At 34.0% G+C, this 21,113-nt stretch overlaps 1 protein-coding gene across 3 annotated transcripts in view; it reads right to left on the reverse strand.

Annotated features, from left to right (window-relative positions):
- ASPM (assembly factor for spindle microtubules) overlaps positions 1 to 20,500 on the reverse strand; it is a 53,995-nt gene extending 33,495 nt beyond the window's left edge. For 2 of the 3 annotated variants that reach the window (XM_031937085.1, XM_031937084.1), the window contains exons 1-12: positions 20,112 to 20,500; positions 13,535 to 13,678; positions 11,685 to 13,203; positions 10,123 to 10,212; positions 7,796 to 7,942; positions 5,368 to 5,613; positions 4,967 to 5,034; positions 4,469 to 4,610; positions 4,224 to 4,354; positions 2,597 to 2,772; positions 1,093 to 1,238; positions 924 to 1,009 (exon numbers count right to left, since the gene is read on the reverse strand). In XM_031937085.1, the coding sequence (XP_031792945.1) occupies positions 924 to 1,009; positions 1,093 to 1,238; positions 2,597 to 2,772; positions 4,224 to 4,354; positions 4,469 to 4,610; positions 4,967 to 5,034; positions 5,368 to 5,613; positions 7,796 to 7,942; positions 10,123 to 10,212; positions 11,685 to 13,203; positions 13,535 to 13,678; positions 20,112 to 20,417 (3,201 nt within the window). In that variant the 5' untranslated portion in view covers positions 20,418 to 20,500. Of the gene's footprint in view, positions 1 to 923; positions 1,010 to 1,092; positions 1,239 to 2,596; positions 2,773 to 4,223; positions 4,355 to 4,468; positions 4,611 to 4,966; positions 5,035 to 5,367; positions 5,614 to 7,795; positions 7,943 to 10,122; positions 10,213 to 11,684; positions 13,204 to 13,534; positions 13,679 to 19,749 lie in introns of all 3 variants that reach the window. The other variant, XM_031937086.1, reaches the window with a different exon arrangement.
- Between the last annotated feature and the right edge of the window lie 613 nt (positions 20,501 to 21,113).

The following is a 21,113-nucleotide window of genomic DNA, read 5'->3' on the forward strand; positions in this document are numbered from 1 at the left end:
TGTCAATAAAAAGTTATTAAAAAATTTAAACTATTGGAAAAGGTAAATAAATAAAAAGTAAGTCTGAAGGAAGGGAAACATTTAAAAATTTGAAGCAAATCAAGAAAAGGCTTGAATAGGAAATGACACAAACAAAAATGTGTAAGGAGCTAGAAATATAAAAAGGCAACATGCACATTTTAGGAATTCAGTTTGTTTAACTATGTCTAAGTCACTTAAATCTTGTTTTTCTTTTTCCATGTTCCAGTGGGAAGAAGAGAACGAGACAGAAAAATAAATGCTTAGTAACTGGTAGGAAAAGCAGGGAAGAAACTGAGAAAGTTTTGCCTTTTTTCTTTTTTTTTGAGAAGAAAATTGGCAAATGTCTTTAATTGTTGGAAAATATCTCAAATGAAGAAAGATTAGACTTTTTCTTGGCTTAACAAGATAAAAGAAGGAAACAGGAATGGGTAGAAGTAGCAGATAATAGGATTTCCTTTAATCTATGAACAATTTCCTAACAATTAAAATGGTTTAAAAGGGGAATGTACTGCACCTCATGAAAGTAGTAAGTTACCCCTCATTCTAGATTTTTCTACTAGATTCTGGAAGACTACATATGTTAATAATGCTGTAGAAAGGATTCTTTTTTCAGGAATTAGTTGACCACAAAATCCCCTACGTTATAGGTTGTGTGCTTTTATTACTTCTACAATACTTAATATTTGTTAAATTGAATGATAAAATTTAAATTTGCTTTTATTTATAGTATTTATAACATATTTATATATTTAATATATAATTATATATTTCTCAAATAATTATATAATATAAAATTATGCATAATATATAAACATATATACATACATACAAATAATAATATATTATTATTTGCTTAATAATTGCTTTTAAAGTACTGCAAAAATGTATTAAATCCACAGTACCTGAAAAGTAAGTGCTATTTTCCAAAGCAATGCTAGAGTTCGTTCTCTGTGACCATCCACAATATCCTTAGACTGAATTGTATTACCTGTAAATGATAAGGTAACCAGAAAAGTTACGCATAAATTTTTCCTGAAGTAAATACAAACTTAAACTCTATTTAGCTATTACCTTGCTCATCATTCAATGGAACTCCATATTCTTTCAGCAGTTGAATAACAATATCAACATTGTGAATCTTTTGAAGGCGACTTATTGCAGGAATCCTGAGTTTCTTTGAAATGTTCCAATTCTTTGTGAGAAGCTCCATGGCTCTCCTATCAATGATACAAAGTAGGTTCAACATTAAACTGTAGTTGGTTTGTTTTAAAAGGCAAGCCATGTTATAGTTTTTTTTTTCATATATATTTCCATATATGAAAACAAGTGATGCTCTCAATGAGGATCAATGACAACTCAAGGATGATGTCTTGACTTAAACATGAAGTGGAATTTAGTAATACAGGAGCTATGAAAAGTTCCAAAGTGGTCAGCTTCACTCTCTGCAGTCACTGAAGTCCAGTGGCAAGAGAAAAGTCAAGACAACTGGTAACTGTCCATGATACAGAGAACTAAGTTTGACTTTGGAGAGAGCAGGGTTTAGGTTTTACCTCTGCCATTTCTGAATACTCTAAGCAAAAATCACTTAAGGTTTATTTTCTTCATGAAAGAGGTCACTGAAGACTGCAGGGTTCAAAATCCACTTCTGTTGCTAACAACAAGCCTGCTTTGGGCAAATATTACTTTGTACGGTCCAAGTCTCGGTATCCTCATCTCTAACAGGAGAGGAGACTAGATGGCATCTCAGGACCCTTTCAGCTTTCAACCGATGATGCTACTTATCTACTAAGGTACAGATGGGACTAAGTCATGAACATCCTCAATTTCTATCACTGATGGAACATTTCCCCACCTTGACAAAATCAAAAATTCCTGGAGGCAGCTATAATGGTACTGTCACTAGGGCACTGGACTGGGAGTTAGGAAAATCCAAGTTCAAATGGGGACTTAGAAACTTATTAGTTGTGTGGCCCCAGGAAAATCATTTAACTATTATATCAATTTCCTGCAAAATGGAGATAATAATTATACGTACGTGACAGGGTTGTTTTTAGCATGGGTCCTGGCACATAGTAGGCATTTAATAAATGCTATCTTCCCTCCATTAAGTGTTCATTTACACATTCATAAATTTCTCCAGTCTGGCCCCTTTAGCATATAACTATCTCTTCTATTTAAAAAAATTATGTGACTTCTTATTAATTCTTAAATTAAAAAACAAACTCTACTAAAATACAAAACCATAAATAATCTGGCTACATCACATCTTCCAAGGTAAGTCCATATTTTTCCCTGTACTCTACATTCCAAACACTCTTTTCTGATTTACATGCCTTAAGGTTGGAAGCCTCAAGCTTGGAATTCTCTACTTCCTCAGCTCCCAGTGTCAAACTATCTTTTTCTGTGGGCCCATCCTGAATTTGCCATCAGAGAGGCTTAAGGCTACTATTTGGCACAGTGGAAAGACCAAAGCAAATTGAAGAAATTGTACTTTCATGAAATGGTAGTTTCTGGCAGAACTTTTTTCACGGTTACCCCAAATTTCTATTCTGTGCTAATAAGAACCATAACTTACACAAGACGAATTCCACATTTTAAGTCTACAGCAAGATTTGTTACAGCAAATTCAAATTCATCAAGTGGTGTTTGAATATGGCTAACAGGTAATCCCAAAAAGCCAAGGTGACGGGAAAGATCACCTTCACCACTAAGGAAGTCTCGTGAAAAAGCCAGAAGAATCTCTTTACTAGCCTGAGGAGGAAAAAAATACAAAATACTTACATTTACTAATTAAAGTATATTAACAACATCAAGTTTAAAATTATTTAAAAATATACAGCAAAGAAAAAAATAAACAAAATTTGAAAAAGGTTAGCTATCTCATTTAAATTCTAATCATTTGTCACACAATTCAAACCAAAATTACATGTGACAGAAATATTACCATAGTCCTTTAAATGTAGCCTATTAATTAAAAGTTTTAAAATCACTAGAAAAAAATAAAGTTTAGCAAAAACTGTTAGGCTTATATCCAAAGGAGATCAAAAAAAAGAAGACAAGGTCTTTTATTGAAAAAAAAAAAAAAAAAAAAATATATATATATATATATATATATATATATATATATATATATATATATTTATAGCAGGTCTTTTTGTAGGAACAAAACATTGGAAACTAAGATATTGAACAACTGAGCAATGCCTGAATAAGTCAAGGAATACAAATATGGAATTTTTTTGTTGTAACACATGAGAAAAGAGATCATTTCAAAATCACATGGAAAAATCTTGTATGGACTGATGAAGAGTAAAATAAGAAAAATCAAAAGAATAAGTTTACAACATCAATATTTTAAAAGGGACTAATTTTGAATACTTTTATGGGCTGATGAAGAATGAAATGAGTAGAAGTAGGAAAACAACTTATACACCAATAGCCAGACTGTAAAAACAAACACTTAACCCCAATTGTCTCAGCAAAAAAAAAAAAAAAAAAAAAAAAAGAGAGAGAGAGAGAGAAATAAGAAAAAGAAAACAAACAAAAAAACCTAAACAACTTTGAAATCAGGAGGAACATTAATCAAAACAATATAATGACCATTCCAGAGGAAAATAGTGAAATAGGCTATTTATATTAAAAAGAGGTAATAAAGTAGAATAAGATGTAAGTATTTTTGTCTTCAGCATTAAGGGAATTTGTTTCACTTAGCATTATATATTTGTAAGAAACTGCAGTGAATTGAGGAATGAAAGAAAAAAATATGTTTATATTAATTTTTTAGAGAGATGGAAGGGTTCTACACAAGTGAAATATCGCATGCACTTTCAGATGAAGTCACTATATTGCTAGTTTTAAATTATTTTGCTTTGCTAAGACCTCCCAAAATGGGACTATTTAAATGTTTATCATATAAAAACAAAGACTTTCTAAAAAGTTAAATTTAAATACTCTACAATGATCAATATAGTTTTCCTAAATAAAATATAACTACAAAAATAGCTATTAAAAGTTAAAATAATTTTCCCACTGATAATTTCCCAAAATTAAATGTCAGCACCAACTAGTACCTTGCAGGCATGGTAGGCATCCAGTACAAATTTAATGAATTTTAATCTCAAACCAACATGGATTTATTTCTAATCATTAAGTGCACTACAGAAGATAAAAGGGGTTAAAATGATAAATAGATAAATTCATACCTTGAATTCTGCATCTTTACAAAAGAGACAAGGATCATGATCAATAAGTCTAGATAATTTAGCATGATCAAGAAAACAGATCAGTAGTAGTAACTTTTTCAAAGTGAACCTAGACAAAGCTTCTTCATGTCCTTAAAATGAAACAAAAATTATTGTTTGTGCAGCACTTGGAAGAGTAAATATTTAATAAATGTTTTTTGATTGAAGCAGAAATTCAGAAATAACACCTTAAATATAAAAATTACCATCTCCATAAAGGTGAGGTACAGAAGGATGTCTGTATTCAGCTGCTATGTCAGGGTTCCAAAGTAAACGATTCAGAATAAATATGGCCAAACCCGCAACATCACTGTTGTTTTCCAAAGAGATCAGTTCTCCATAAACAGTCTGAAATAAATATTGGTTTTTTTTTTTTAGTTCTTTTCAATTCGCTACCACTCTGCATCCCAAATACTTCAAAAAGTGAAATGTTACCTGGTTTGCAGCCAATTTTTAACACATCCCCATCTTTTTTTAAAAAGATATTTTCCTTTTTTAATAAAAGGAAGGGATCTAACAACATAGGAACTTAAAATTCTACAAAATAATGAATTTGCTTTGTAGGTATATAATAATTTCTATCCTCAAAAGTACTACTATATCTTATTAAACTTTCTGATCTATTCAATAATGGATACAAATAAAACACAAAATAATGAATACAAATTAAATATAATTTTTTTCCCCAAAATAAAATAACATACCTCTAAACCTATTCGGAGCCACAATGGATTATATGATAATAGCCAGTTGAGGATTTTCTGTCGTTCCCCTAAAATGTTATGAAAAAGCAATCAAGCTTATTAATTAGCAAGATGACTACTAGCACCACAGTTTAATTTATCAAATCAAGTACAACTTTGATGAGAAAAGTAAATTAAAAGTATAATATATATATTATATATATATATAATAAAGTATATTTATAATTATAGTAAATTATAAGAAAAATAAATATAACTTTTTATTAAATACTTGCAGAATTTAAGACTTAGGGGAAAAAATAACTTACAGAGTTTTAAGCATTTAACTGTGTAATGTTAAATGTGAAACACTGATTATTAATGATTCATAAATATCAAATCAAGGTTTCCACAGTCCTTACCCACATCTTTCCAGAGATGTTTATCCTTCCGAACAAGTAATCGTCTAGCTTCAATCTCAACTTCTAGTTTTTTAATAGCTTTAACCATTTTTTCTGATGTAAATAAATGACAAGCCTTACGACGTAATCTATTCAATCTACAACGAGCAGTATATGCTCTAAGAGACATTTCATCTTTTGTAGGTGCTTTTGGAACACTTATTTTATAATGATTCTCTACTCCCAAAAGAAGAGAAACAGCATTTACTGTCAAAAGAGAAAGAAAATACATGACTGATTAACTTGTCATTACAAAGTTATATGGAACTTAGGTTTTAATTTTTAGATAAACTAAAATATTTTTGAAAATATTAATCAAAAAACCCTCAATTTTTAAATGTAAAAATAAAGTAATTCACAAAGATCAACATACTATAAGCAATAGCAGCATAGTTTCTATAGTTTTGATATAAAACATATGAAGTTAAGAAAACAAAAACTAAGAATGTAAAAACTATTAGAATGTGATTTTTATTCAAAATGGAAAACATTTCAAATTTTAAATTCTGGCATTACTTATAAGCCCTTAAAAACATTTACTAAAACATAACAACACAATCTTGTATAAGAACCTTGAGAGATGGCCAATATATCTTTGCTTGAATATTTGCATTACCAGAAGCTCCTTTTTTTTTTTTTTCAGGAAAACACATTTCATTATTATTCAGCTCTAAATTAACAGCTTTTGCTTTTATATCATTTTAATTTCTTAAGTCTTCTCTTATAACAAATAGTTCTTTAAAAAAAAAAAAAAGCACATTAGCAGAAGCTGATCATATTTGATATTTAGGCAATATTACATGCCCATAGGTCCCTACCTCTGCAAAGAAGGAAAGGACATCAATTCTAATTATTTTATTCTACATGCTTAGCCAAAATTTGCCTGTCTACAAATTATGTCCATTATTACTAGGTTTTACCTTTACAGTAATACAAGATTAAGCATATAATCTCTTATCCACAAGAAAGTTCCTCAAAAACTTGAAGACAACTATCATGTACCTCTAAATACTTTTCTTTTTCAGGTTTAAACACTTAAATTACACTAAACCACTCTGCATATAGCATTATTTCCAGAATCTCCACCATACAAGTTAGCTCATGTCAATGATATATTAAGTGATATAGCCAAAGGTATGCAACTAGTGTCAAAGAAAAAATTCAAACCCATGCCACTTCTCAATCTAAAACCAGTGCTTATTGTATTAATATCACATGCCCCCTAATATCAGAGATATGTTTTGACAGGGAGAATATTACCTACCATGACCTGGATAATATACTTCTATTTAAACTATGATGGCACTAAGAATCAATATAGTTTCATGGATAGAGGACTGATACTGAAGTCAGGAAGAAGTAGGTTCAGGTACCACTTCCAATACATACTGCTATGTAACCTTGGACATCTCATAACCTCAACCTTTCAAGTTAATCTTAACTCCCAAACCTCTCAGGATCCCAGACAACTTTCTAAGAGTCAAAGTTGCAGATATGCATTGGTAAAAATTTCTCATTTGGAGCCCTCTACATCAGCAAACTTAAAGATCTACAAAACAAAGAGATATTAAAATGGAAGCAGAAGGTAAAACGGGGAAGGGGGAAATAGAGAAGAGAAAGGAGAATAACTAAGAAAAGTAGAAAGGAAAAGAGGAAAAGGAAAGAGAAAGAAGGAATGGGGAAGGAAAAGAAAGAGATGAAGAAAGATGACAGTAGGGTTCAGTTTGTTTGAAGCTACAGTTCAGTTTTCTGACAATGCAAAATCCTAATAGCACAAAAGAAATGTGAGATGTGCAAACTCAGAGCATTCCAAATGTTCAAACAGAACTATCTGTGCCCAGCCTGTGACAGAGCCTTCCAAGTTTGTATTGGATGATCAGCTAGTCAAATACACTTTACCTTACCCCAAAACTATGGTAGCACTGGTCCTCTTTAAGGACAAAAGACAAACAACAACCAGCTCTTCCTATTGTATCCCAAGAACATACTGAAATTCTGCCTTCTAAATAAAGGCTTTCCTATTCTCCCTTAATACTAGTGCCTTCCTGCTGAGAACATCTCCAATGTGTCGTGTATATTTTCTTCTTTGAATACAGCTGTTTGCATGTTGTCTTCTTCATTAGAATGTGAGCTCCTTGTAAGCAGATTATTTTTTCCTTTCTTTGCATTTAAGTATTATAGTGCTGATACTTTTTTTTTTTTTAACTTCAGTCAACTAAAATAATTTTTTGTAGGACGTGTCATAATGTTATATATTTCATATTCATTTTAAAATAAATTATAATATAATCTTTAAAAAATCTATTGGAAAGCTATACATTCAAATTAATAACCAATTCTTAGAGAAAATACATATTTAAAAGCTGAGACAAAGAAAATACTATTTTACCTTGAGAAGTTTTAGCTTTTACAGTTAAATCATCAGGAGTTAGAATGAAATTTAACCACCATGTGAAGCCTTGCTCCTGCTTTTCCTTCCAGCGCTCATCATAAAACATGTTTCTAGCAGCAAATGGCAGGGGATGCCTAGGAATGACTAAAAATAAGCCTTTATTTTACAAAATGAACATTCTTCAAAATAGTATATATGAAAAGAAAGCAGAGATACAAGACATTAAGGAACAAAAACATTTATTAAAGAGATTATCATTCTCAATGATATGCTCAATGCTCAATGAAAAGAGCAAAATTGAACATCTAGAAAAATTGCTGATATTAAAAACAGTAGTGTTTCTTTTAAATAGACTTGTGATTTCATCCATGAGGAATTTCTTTTACTAATGCACAACTTTTCTGCACCTAGGAGCTTTAGGGTTGTCTAGGCCAGCAAGAGGGAAAATGGCTTGCTTAGAATCACATTACCATTAAGTTTTAAATGCAGGACTAAACCCAGGACTGGGAGTACACCACATTTCTGATAGCAATATTAATCCTTATAAAATGGAAAAGTAGAAACAATACTTAAGTTATATTGCCAGATTTTGCACTTTAGGGAAATTTTCTTCGTAAATGATTAGTAGGTTATGGAAAACAATTTTATTTGGAATTTTTTACTATGCCAATAACAACCTACCTCATAGATGAATTTTATTTATCATTATGAATTTAGGAATCTTTCTTACAAAAATGACTAATTTTTTACAGCCTCTTCTTCACAATTAATTAGTGATAACATGCTGTCCTGAAGTCAAGAAAACTTTGAGTTCAAATCTGACCTCAGACATATACTATCTGACAAATCACCTAACTCCATTTGCGTCAGTTCCTCAACTTCAAAATGAGCTGGAGAAGGAAATGGCATACCCATTGAGCAATGCCCAATGGGAAAAGATACCTAGTATCTTTGCCAAGAAAACTTCAAATGGGTTCATAAAGAATCAGACATGACTGAAAAATGAACCCAACAACAACAATCAATGGAAGGAATTTCAATAATCTTAACTTCTCCTACTTCTAAAATCCTCTACAAGCTGACTTCCAATCTCATCATTTAACTGAACTCTCTCCAAAGTCATCAATGATAATTTAATTACTAAATGGCCTTTTACTTATCTTTATCCTCTTTTATTTCTTTGAAGCCTTTGACACTAATAACTATCCTCTCCTTCTGAATACTTTGTCTTCTCTAGATCTTCGAAGACTATGCTTTCAACTGGTTCTCCTATCTTTCTGACCACTACTTAGTCTCTTGCTGTATCAAATGTCAGATTCATAACTGTGGCTATTCCTCAAGACTACCCTCAGTCCTTTTCTCTTTTTCTTCTATGTATATCACTTGGAGATCTCATCAACTCCTATTATCAAATGAGATAACAAGAGCAAAGCACTATTTGCCACATAGTGGGCAATTAATAATGAACCTCCCTACAGATTCAATCCTCTTCGTACAGATGATTCTCAAATCTATTTATTCAGTCCTAACTTCTTTTCTGACCTCCAATATTACACTACCAGCTGTCTACTAGATAACTCAAATTATCTATGCCATAAGTACCACATAAATTAATATCGTCAAAACAAAACTCATTATCTTTCCTCTCAACTTCTCCCTTCTATTAAACCATCGATTATCTCACATACCAGGCTCATAGACTTAAGAGTCACAACTCACATTCATCCCACATCTGTAGCCAAGTTTTATTGTTTCTACCTTCACAACATCTTATATATCTCCTTCTCTCAAGTTACACTCACACATTATGTCAAGAATCAAATATACTTTCTACATGACTTCTAAAACTTCTCGTAACCTGATTCTTCCTACCTTTTTAGCCTCTGTAAGCATCTTTCCCTCCTTATAGTCTACGATCTAGTAATACTGACCCTGTAGGACATCTATCTCCTCCCTTCTGACTTTTCACTTGCTATTCTTTCCTACTTAGAATATCTTCCACTCCTTAGTTCTTCCTCCTGGTCTTCAAGATTCAGCTCAAACCCTTCTCCGATATTCCTACTTGCTAGGGTGTTCCTTCTGAGATTGTTTTCCATTTACAACGTATTTATCTTCTGTGTATATAATTGTCTGTATGTTGTCTCCCCCATACTCCTTGGCAAGGACTGAGCTTTGCTTTTTTTGTATATCCAGTGCTTGGCACTAAGAAAGCACTTAATAAATACTCACTGACTGATACATCTGAATTTTCTTGCATAGATGAACAAGTGTAAACTTCCATACCTTCCCCCTCACCCCCCCCAAAAAGATTTAAATCAAATTACCTGTCTTTAATGGTTTTATGAAAGTCAAATGTGATTGTGCCACAGCAATAACAGGTTTATTTATTCTGTTGATGACAGAGCTCGAAGTACCTAAAACAGATCATTTAAAACCAAAGTCATTTGTTATAATTAAAAAAAAAAATCCCTCAAGTATTTGATTAGTTAGGCGATACCCTTAATAAAATCAATTAACCTGCAAACCCTCTGCTATTACATGTAGTAAAGTTTATAATTCCATATACTTGCCAGTTCAATTTCTCATCTGTAGATTCAGACAAAAACCTCATTATCACAAGTACTAAGTGGAAATAACAATGCTAAGGATTATTAGCAACAGTGTCTCAAAGATACACAAATCCTGAATATGCTAAATATCTACAGAGCACCTATGTTAGGTGCTATGCTAGGTACAAAAGGCAAGAAGACAAAATGAATGGCCCGTTACAGACAAATACCACAAAATCTTAGGAACACAGATTTAGAAAATGAAGAAACTTTTTAAAGTTATCTCTTCCAACCTCATCATTTTAAACATATACATATATATATATATATATATATATATATTTAAAAACATATAAAGTAAAATTTCTGAGAATGGGAAAACAATGGGGAGATCGTTAAATGCCTTTTATAGAAAACAGCATCTGAGCTGTGCTTTGAAAAGGAAGCTAGGGATCCTATAAGGTGAAAATGAAAAGCACAGATGGGGGAGACACAGAAAACCCTAGTAAGTAGATCAATTTAGCTGGAATATATAATGCTGGTGGTTGATAGGATCAGCCTAGAAAGGCAGCCTGAAGACAGATTGAACAAGGCTTCAAATGATGGACAGAGTAAGTAATATTTTGTACTAGAGGCACCTACTGAAGCTTGTTGAGCAGAGAAGTGACATGGTCATTGCTGCATATTAGGGATATTATTTTCCATAATAAGCACTGTGGGGAAAATGGATTGTAGAGAGATTGGAAGCTGCCGATCAATTAGGAGGATTTGCCACAAAATAGATAATCAATAATCAGTAATCAGGAACTTAACAAGGAAACACAGATAAGACATTGTGGAAAGAATGCTTGCTCATTTAAATCCTAACTCATTAAGTATGAACTTAATGGCTATATGACCTCAATCAAGTCACTTAGTCTCTTCCTTTCCTCACCTGTAAAATGAGGCTTAATCAGATTGGTTCTAAGGCCCCTTTTAGCTGATGTCCAATAAAGATTTACAAATTAATGCAGAAAAAAAAAAAATTCTAACAACAATATTTAGTTATCCTGTATTTATTCAATAAAGAAAAAGAGAAAATGTATTCTTAATGACAATTTAACCAAAAAAAAAAGTCATTAGTAAGATCTGACAGTGAACAAGTGGTTTCATTAAATATACATGGAGAAAAAAAAATCACAAGATTGAATTACAGTAATATCCTTTACAGATATGATATGGAATGAAATCTAATAATCAAATTTTACTAAACTCCCTAAGATTAAAAGCCAAAGAAATTTTCCTTGTCAAAGTTTTTTGAAAGTATGTTTTTATTCCACTAAATAAATGAAACTCACCAGTTTTCTTTTTCAGCTTTTGTTTCTCTCTGACATTAATATGTTTTGAAGCTGGTGATCTTACAATTGCTTTTTTGGTTTTTACAACAGTCAATGCTTTTGACTTTGCACAAGAAAAATGAATTCTTTTGGTTTCTCTCACTTCCATACATTCATTAGCTGAGTTCATTGCATATACGTCTTCCAAGTTTCCTTCACTTTTTCTTTTATGGCCAGCAAAAGCATTTTCAAAGGAAAATGAATTTAATCTATCTTTACAACTCTTTGATTCATTTACAACTGGGTGTACATTTGGAAGATAAGCATGAAATGTTTCTGTATTTTCACAATGATTCATTGTACTAGTAAGACACCGTCTAGATTTTGGGTTATTTGTTCCAGTTCTTTTTGTTTCAGAACACTTTGGCTTACTTTTAGTAATAGTAGTTGAAAGTATTGGACGTCTCTTATGTTGTTCCTTGAAGTTACAAGGATTTTTCTGAATCGTTTTCTGAACGTTAGATTCATTCTCATTTGAAGAACTAGAGTAACCCAAATTAATTTCTACTGGTTTAGTTTCTTTATGGATTCTATTTGGAAATACTTGATCCTCAGGCACAAATTGTAATACTTCACTGTTCTTCCAATTAAATGATGATTTTGAAATTGGAGAATTTTCATTTGGTAAAGGTAACAGTGAAAATTCAAATGTTTCCTGACATGTATGCAACTCAGCTATATTATTTTTTACAAACTGATCTGGTGAGAGAATAGGATCAACTGATATCGATTCTAGATCTTCATTTAGTTCATAGCTGTCAGTTACAAAGGAATCTGGACTTAAAATTGTCCTTTGAAAAAGTGGTTTGTGTATTTCACATATTCTTTGTGACTCAAAATGTGTATCTTTTAAATCATCCTTCTTAAACTGTTCAGGTGAAAGAACTGCCATAGATTTCAGATCTTTATTAATCAAATAGTTATCACTTAAAAAAGAATCTGGACTTAGAAAAGTTCTTTGGTTTGGCATGTGCAGAGGTGAAGAATGATCTGGAGTAATAATAGGTAATTTTCTATTATTGAAACCCAAATGACCCTTAACATCATTTTCTTGAACTGGTTTAGTTACAGTATTATATAAATTTTTACTAATTACTTGCTCATTCAAATGAAAATTCTTCAAAGCACTAGTATCTTGTGCTTCCTTTAATAATTCTCTGTTTACTGGTGCATGAAGAAGGGTATAGGTGGTAGATCGACGAATAGAAAGTGGAGTGCCAATCTTATTAGGGCTTTTATTCATGGGACTAACAGATGATTCAGGCAATTTATTCTCTTCCGAATTTAAAGAATTACTTTCCAAGAGGGAACAGTTTTCCAGTGCAAACAAATTTTCACATGCTTGTAATGGGCTTCTTATTTTGTTATTCTTTTGAGAAACATTAAAAGCATCATTAACATTTTTATCATTTGAATGCCTTTTAGAAAGCTGTGAGGAGGATGAAATATCCTTCTTTTTAAGAGTATCCCAAAGACTCCTCTGAAAAGAAAGCAAAAATTAATTAGCTGATAGTTGAAAGTTAATTTTCAATAAAACATCAATCATATAAAATATCTAAAAAAATTATAGTAAGATATTAGGACACATTAGATAGTCCATACAATAAAAAGATGATAATTTAAGTATGTTTAACAGGGTAAGAGAGAGTTAGTAGAGACAAACAAATAATTATCAATAGAATAAATAAAAATATATAAAATAAGTGCCATTTGTATGTATAATTAGTTATCAATAATTTTTATGTTAGAAAGTAAACTTTTATAAGGTTAAACCAAACAAACACTATTTTGATAATTTAAAACATAATTACCTTTTTCTTTTTTGGTTGTTCTGCATTCCCTAATAATATTACTTGATGTTTCAGAATGTCATTCACAAGAAAAGTTATCATTTCTCGTACTCTACCTTCTTTAGCTGGTGTCCAAGTTATAGAAAGAGAAATTCTTTCTTTAGACTACAAGAAGATAACAAGGAAGAAAACTTTTGACACATATTGTACCTAAGTAGAATTTTAAAATCAAATTCATCAATTTCTTTCCTTCTCAATCCTATCTTTTCCCTAATGAAAAAAACTTTAATTACTTTTACTATTGCTGATTTTCAGTAGAAATGAAGAAAAAATATTTTTATAAATACTAATGGCAAATTCAGGAATATAGTAAATATCAAGTATTAAAACTAATAATGAAAGCAATAACTAGATTACTTCTTCGATTTCAGAAGTTGTTTTATAAGTCTTAAGTGAAAAAATAAATATGGTTAAATATGGTTAAAAATAAGTTAAAGAAAATTCATGCAAATTAGGTGTCAAAAAGTTCGCTCTCTTCTAATACTATTTGCAGTTTTCAGTAGAAAATGCTTCTTCCACATTACTGAAGCCAGAATGTAACCCCCTCATTCATGCTTCCTAACCAGCTGGGTCAGGAACAAAAATAGATCTAATCTTGCTCCTTACTACCACTTGCAATTCTTTCTAATCTTCAGTCTCTTCTTCTCTAACGGTTCCTTTTCTGCTGTCCAAATAAGACTAAATCCTTTGAAAAAGCAAAAAACGTCTTTAGTGGATTTTACCATCCCCTTAACTCTATCACTATCTTTTCTTTCTTTCTCTCAAGAGCCTAGAAAAAACTGTTTACACTTATTACCTCCATTCATTCTCTTTTGACTCAATTCTCAACTGCTGGCACTGTCATTACTCAACTGCAATTGCTCCCTCTAAAGTTACTGATTTGATGGACTTTTCTTACCATTTATTTTTCTGGACTTCTCAAAGGACTTTGATACCCCTGAACATCACATTCCTAGACATTGTCTTCTCTGGATTTTCAAAACACTACACTTTTTTTTGCTTGTCTTCCTACTTGTTTTGACAGTTTTTCCAGTCTCTATTATCTCCCCTAAACTGTGGATATACCTCAGGATTCTGTCCTAAGTCTCCCTACATTCCCTCACTTAATGACTTCATCAGTTCCCATGAATTTAAATGGCTCTTCAATGCAGCCGATTCCTAGATCTACATTTCCAATTTCAGTTTCTTATCTGAGCTCCAATTGCACATAACTAACTGCCAAGCAGACATTTCAAACAGACTGTCCATGACATTTCCAATTCAAAACCCAAACTTCTGAACTTCTCTTTTTCTTTATATCAACCCCTGCTATAAAAGCAGGGACTTTTAACTCAGGAACTTAAGTTTATACAATGATGTCTCCTCAAATGTTTATCAGCCTCAGTTTCCATGAACTTCACCTTTATGTACCATCTCAGTCAAAAATAGTAGGATGGTCATACCTTTAATCTAATCACCACCTGAAAACATTCCCTTCCATAAACCATAACTAAAATTTCTCTAATCAGGATCTGCCCTTCTTTCTTCTCTATTCTCACATACTTAAGCCTATACTCGAACCTCACTACAGCCTCCAAATCACTCTATACACACTTCCATCCCTGCTCATTTCAATTTTTTTACCTGAATATCTTGATCATAGATAAACCATATGTTACCTTCTACCCTTAAACCCCTTGTCCAATTTGCCACACATTTCTTTCCAAAAGAGTAACACAATGATGCTGATGAGGTGCAATACGAAATTATACTATGAGACTCAACTAGAGCCTCACTAGTGCATATCAATCTACTTATGCTTACCTGATTCTCTCAACTCCTTACTAAGTCTGTTCCAAATTATCTCTTTTCTCAAGCTACTACTTACAAACACCACTCCTGAATCTTTCCTGTGAGCCGACAACCTTTACTTACAAAAAAAAAAAAAAAAAAAAAGTTATCTTTTGTCACATTTTGTAGGAAGGAGTGGTCCTTTTTGACAAGACTAAATCTTTTACTTTAGCTTTGATCTTAGCCATTCCCAGGAATTTGCTCTTCAATCATCTCTCTCTATTTTCAACCTCTCCTTATCCATTAATTCCTTTCCACCTACTAATAAATATGCCCAGACTTCACCCATCCTTAAAAATCTTACCAACTCCTAAAGCTATCAACCCATTTGGCAGCCAAAGTCCAAAAGAAAGATGACTAAATGTGCTTTATTTTCTCACTTAACCACTTACTTTTCATCCTGGAGGCTTTGTCTTTACCACACAATGAAAATTTCTCTTTCAAAGAAAATAATCTCTTTATTGGTAAATCTAATGGCCTTTCCTGAGGCTTCATCTTTCTTGACAACTCCCCTCTCCCCAGCATGACTAATGATGATTCTCTCCTGGAGAAAAAACTCTGGAGTTTTTTGTTGTTGTTGTTGTTTTGAACACTCTTTTGTTGTGATTCTCCTGATTCATGTTACAACCCACAACCATGGACATACTTCAAGACTCCATGCTGCATCCTTCCCTTTTCCTTCTCAATACTCTTCTTGTACTCATCTCTTATAATTAATTTCATTGCATTCCATGGATTTAATTATCAATATGAACTCTGTGTAGAGACGACTCTCAGATCTACTTATTTAGCCCATGTCTCTCCTGAGCTTCAGTCCAACATTTGTCTTTCCCAAATTTCCAAATCTTCACATTAATGAAGGTCCCACAGATAACTCAAATTCAACATTTGCAAAACTGAATATACTTATCTTTTCTCCTAAACACTATTCTCCTTTCAATTATCCAAAAGGAAATATTTCTGTCAAAGGTACTACCATTTTCCCAGGTACTAGATTCACACCCTAGCAGTTACCCTCAATCCTTTACTTAAACTCAACCCTCCTCACCCCCCCCCCCATATCCAAGCAATTATCAGATTTTAGTAGATTTATTTCCACAGTATCTCTTGCATCTAGTCCTTTCTAGACTGCAAATACACTCCAGTTTAAGCTTTCATTGTCCCCTTGCCTAAACTACTTAAACAATGTCTTAACTAGTCTCCTTGAAACCAGTTTCACTTCTCACTAATCAATCATAAACAAAGTTGCCATACTGACATTCCTAAGTACAGATTTACCCATGATTCTCACCAGCAAAAAAGAAATTTTGCTGGTTTTCTTATGTCCCTAAAATAAAATACAAACTCATCTTTTTTGGAGGGAATTTAAGCCCTTCACAATTTGGTTCCTATCTTTGGGGGCTGGCACATTACTTCCATTCACATACTCCCCTCTAGACAAAAGGGCCTACCTGTTATTCCTTTTACATAGCCTTAAGTCTCCTACCTCTATCTTTACATAGCCTGTCACCTATACCTCAAATGCTCTCTTAGCTCACCTCTGTTTCTATTTCAAAGCTAAATCCAAATGCTATCTCCTACAAGAGATTTTCATAAATCTCCCAATTACTAGTTCTCCCCCCCTCACAAGTCACTTTGTATATACAGTATTGGATGTTTACGTATTTACAATTATCTTAAGTGAAAAAATATCTGTAGGGTTTAACAGTTCCTGGCAGATAGTGAGCACTTAAGTTCTCTTCCAACTCCAGTTTTGGTTCCCTGACCTCACTTCACCTAGGGAGACAATATCATCAACTTTTAACGTCACATTTGCTTAGTATTAGTACAGAGCTATATAATCTCTACTATTTTTCAAGCTCTTCTGAAAAAGTGGAAAGATTGGATTATATGGCTTCTAAGGTCTTTTCCAGTTCAAGATCTAAGATGTGTAAAATGCAAAAAGAACTGATACTACCTACTCCACAGGGTTGTTTCTGTAAATTATGGAGAATTTAGAATGAAAGAATGTGGAAAGCTTTTCTAGCCTAACAAACTGATTTTACAGTAGAACAAACTAAAAACAAGAGACATTAAATGACTTCTTCTGGGGCTCACAAATGGCAGAGCCAAGATTTGACTCAGGTCTTTTAAATCCAAATACAACATTCTTTCAACTCTACCACTTGCACTGCTTATCTCATGTTGTCACAAAGAACAAATGAAAAGATGTACTTTATAAATCTCAAACCAAAATATAAATGGAAGCTATTATTATTTATCAACAGCCCAGCTCTACCCAGTTCTCCATAATTTACAGAAACAACCCTGTGAAGTAGGTAGTATCAGTTCTTTTTGCATTTTACACATCTTAGATCTTGAACTGGAAAAGACCTTAGAAGCCATATAATCCAATCTTTCCACTTTTTCAGAAGAGCTTGAAAAATAGTAGAGATTATACAGCTTTGTACTAATACTAAGCAAAAGTGACCTGTTAAAATGTTGATGATATTGTCTCCCTAGGTGAAGTCTCAAGATTACATATTGATAAATTTAAAACAGGATTTTAAAAAGATGTACACTAAGAAAAATCATACTATTATTAAGATTTAATCTATGCATTTTAATAGGAAAAATAGTATGAGGCTTGCTTCTTCTTGCTTTGTTTTGTTTTTTAAGATAAACAATATCTGTCCAGTCCTTTCTTTTTTTCAGATGAACCTGTAACAATCTGTCTACTAAGCTCTATGTAGAATGGTGTGACATTGGGAAAAAAAACAAAAAATCAAACACCAGAAAGAAATTTTTTTCAAAGCAACTTGTATGGTTTGAAATATAAGCTATATATTAAAATATAATACTTTACTGTTTCTTTTCTTGCCTTCAGCTTTCCTAATACTGCTCTCTCTTAATTCTTCTCATATCTGTCTCATTTCTTTTCAGTATTTTTAGCTGGATCATTATACACATAGGGTTCCCATAGCTTCTATTCTATGTTGTCTTCCTCATTCTTGATGATCCTGTCACTTTCTGTGGATTCAATTATCACCTTTCTAAAAGATGAATCTCAGATCTGCATACCCAATCCTCACTTCTCTGGTGAGCATTATCACTAAATAGTTGCTGGACAGCTCCTCCAAGATATGTAAAACACATGTGCAAAATGGAACTAATTTGCTTCCCTGCTCTATCTTCCCCTTCTCTGAATTTCCTTTTTCTACTGGGGGCACCATTATTCTTCCAGCCTCCCAGGTTCAAAATTTAGTCTTTCTCCTCCCTCATCTCCTATCTCTAATTGCTTGTGGGAATGAGTATTGGCATCTCTCTTCTGTAACTCACAGTTATTACCCTTTACCACTCTATTGTTTTAGCCTCCTATCAAGATTTCCAGCTTTGAGACTATCCTCTCCAATTCATTCATAGCTGCCAAAACTATCTTCTAAAAAACCTAAGTCTGACCCTGTTATCTTCTGTTACTTTCATCATCTTCAGCGGTGAAAATGCTAACTCCTAAGAATGGCCTTCAAAACCCTTATTTCCAGCCAATCTAGATAGACAACACACATTCAGTACTTCTGTGAATTTTAAATTCCAACTAAACAGCCTACTTGAATTCTATCTTCTACTTTCATAACTTTTCTCAGGCTACCTTTATCTTCCATATCTCATCTATGGGAACCTTGGTTTCCTTCAACATTGTACTTGGGGATCCTACAGATCCTGGGTCTCACAGCTATTAGTGTTCTAATACTAACACTAGTTAATATGGTAAATTCGTATTGAGATGGGTACTAACCACTAATATTAGTTATCAACAATTATCTTTTCCTATTCATATTTGTTTAAACATTATCTGACTGATAAGTCACACAAAAAATAACTCAAGTTATTTGTCTTCTAATATTAATATTAACTAAAAGTGTTTAGTACTAATAAGTACTGATGTTATTTATTAGCAATTATGATATTCTTATTCATGAAATATTAAAATAAAAAATAAGTTCTTAGACACAAACTGGCTGTTTCTTGTTTCTGCCTTTGTTTTTTTCCCACTTTTGATCTTACCAACAGTGTTGGTCTATACCTACTTTCTGTCCAATTGTATTCCAGTTTTCCTAGCAGTTTTGTCAAAGAGGGAGGTCTTTTTCCAAAAATTTGGATCTTTGTTTATCAAAGGTTATTGTGCTGTCATTCATCACCAAGCATTTAAGTATTTCTAGTATACCAAGCACTGGAGATAAAAAGAAAAATAAACTAATCCTTCAAGCTCACATTCCAACAGGGTAGATGGCAACTGGGGGAAGCAACTCTGAACATCAAGGACTATTACTGTAGATGAAAAGAAATCCCAAAGGGAAGAAACTAACCTTGAAGATGGATGGGAGCTGCTTTTAGCAGTGAGATTTTAGCTTATAAGAAAGCTAGATAGTAGATGATTCCCTTTAAATCAGTAATTAACGAATTGAACTGAATCTTATATCAATTAGCAACTGAAATCAGCCTTGCAGCCGAGAAAGCCGAGATGCGGGTGCCTTTAAGGAGCACTGCGGTTTCTCCATCTCTCTCTATGGGGAGGGACACCGTGGACTCCCTCTCCTGAAGGGAAAGGTTTCTGGGAACATCACTCCACCGAGGCTGTGGGAAGACGCCCAACTGTCGCAGCGGGAGGTCACGGAGGGAGAACCTGGTGGGAGTGGGAAGGAGGCGCCAGCGCACGCGCCGAACTTACCTGCAGCGCGCAGCTCTGCGGGGAGATGCTGAAACCCTTGTCCGCCGCCGGGAGCCGAGCCACGCTCACCTCCACCCCCTCCTCGTTCGGGTTGTCCAGGACCAAGGGCAAGGTCCGAGACACTCCCACCCGGACGTCGCCAAAGCAGAGGAAGGGTGGTCTCGAGAAGTGACTGAGCCTCAAGAACGCCGGAGAGCCGCCGCTCTCCGCGGCTCGCGACGCCCGCGGCCCTCGAGGCGGGCCCGGGCCGAGCCCCGGCGCCCAGTCACCCACGGCGGCGGCTCGCCCCGCGTGCCCCGCCGCCATAGCTCCTCGGGAGACCCTCCGCGGAGCCTCGCTGCTGCGCCGGCCACGCAGGCTTCGGACGGGGAGGAAGAAGCCTGGGCTGGCCGGACCGGCCCCCGCGCCGCCTTCGCACACCCACCCGGGACAACTCTGCCTCTTTTAGCGTTTATCCTAGGACTGCAGCGAGCTCGGGGCTTCACCGAATAACCTCAGAACAACTCCCTCTCCAGCCAGGTTCAAAAAATCCCAAACTCGCCAATCGGAAGCCGGGAGCGGCACTGGCCAATGGCGACGGGAGCCTGGAGAGTCACCGACCAATGGGGAGGCAGCGACTTTTTTAAAAATTGATGGTTGCCAGGCACCAGCGGGAGGGAGGATATTTTCCCCGGAAGGGCGGATGAAAAGGCTAGAGTTTATTGTATCCACAATGCATTTTCCTAAAGCTTGTCGTTACCTGGCTGAGCTGCGTATAATATTGCCAGGCAAACTGCCTTCCACTCCCATTTGTTCTTTGGGTGAATGAAGGATGGAGGGAGGGAGCACAGAGTATAACTGTGCGAAGGGCCGGGAATAGAAAAAAAAAAATAACAGTTCCTTCTCCACTCTTATCTCCGCCTCTCAAATCACTCACATTCTAATTGTAGTTCAGTCGTATCCGACTATTTATGCCCCGATATTTTTTCTTGCCTTTCTTGGCAAAGACAGTGGCGTAGTTTT

Source organism: Sarcophilus harrisii, chromosome 4, assembly GCF_902635505.1.
Source record: "Sarcophilus harrisii chromosome 4, mSarHar1.11, whole genome shotgun sequence".
NCBI classification, from domain to species: Eukaryota; Metazoa; Chordata; class Mammalia; order Dasyuromorphia; family Dasyuridae; genus Sarcophilus; species Sarcophilus harrisii.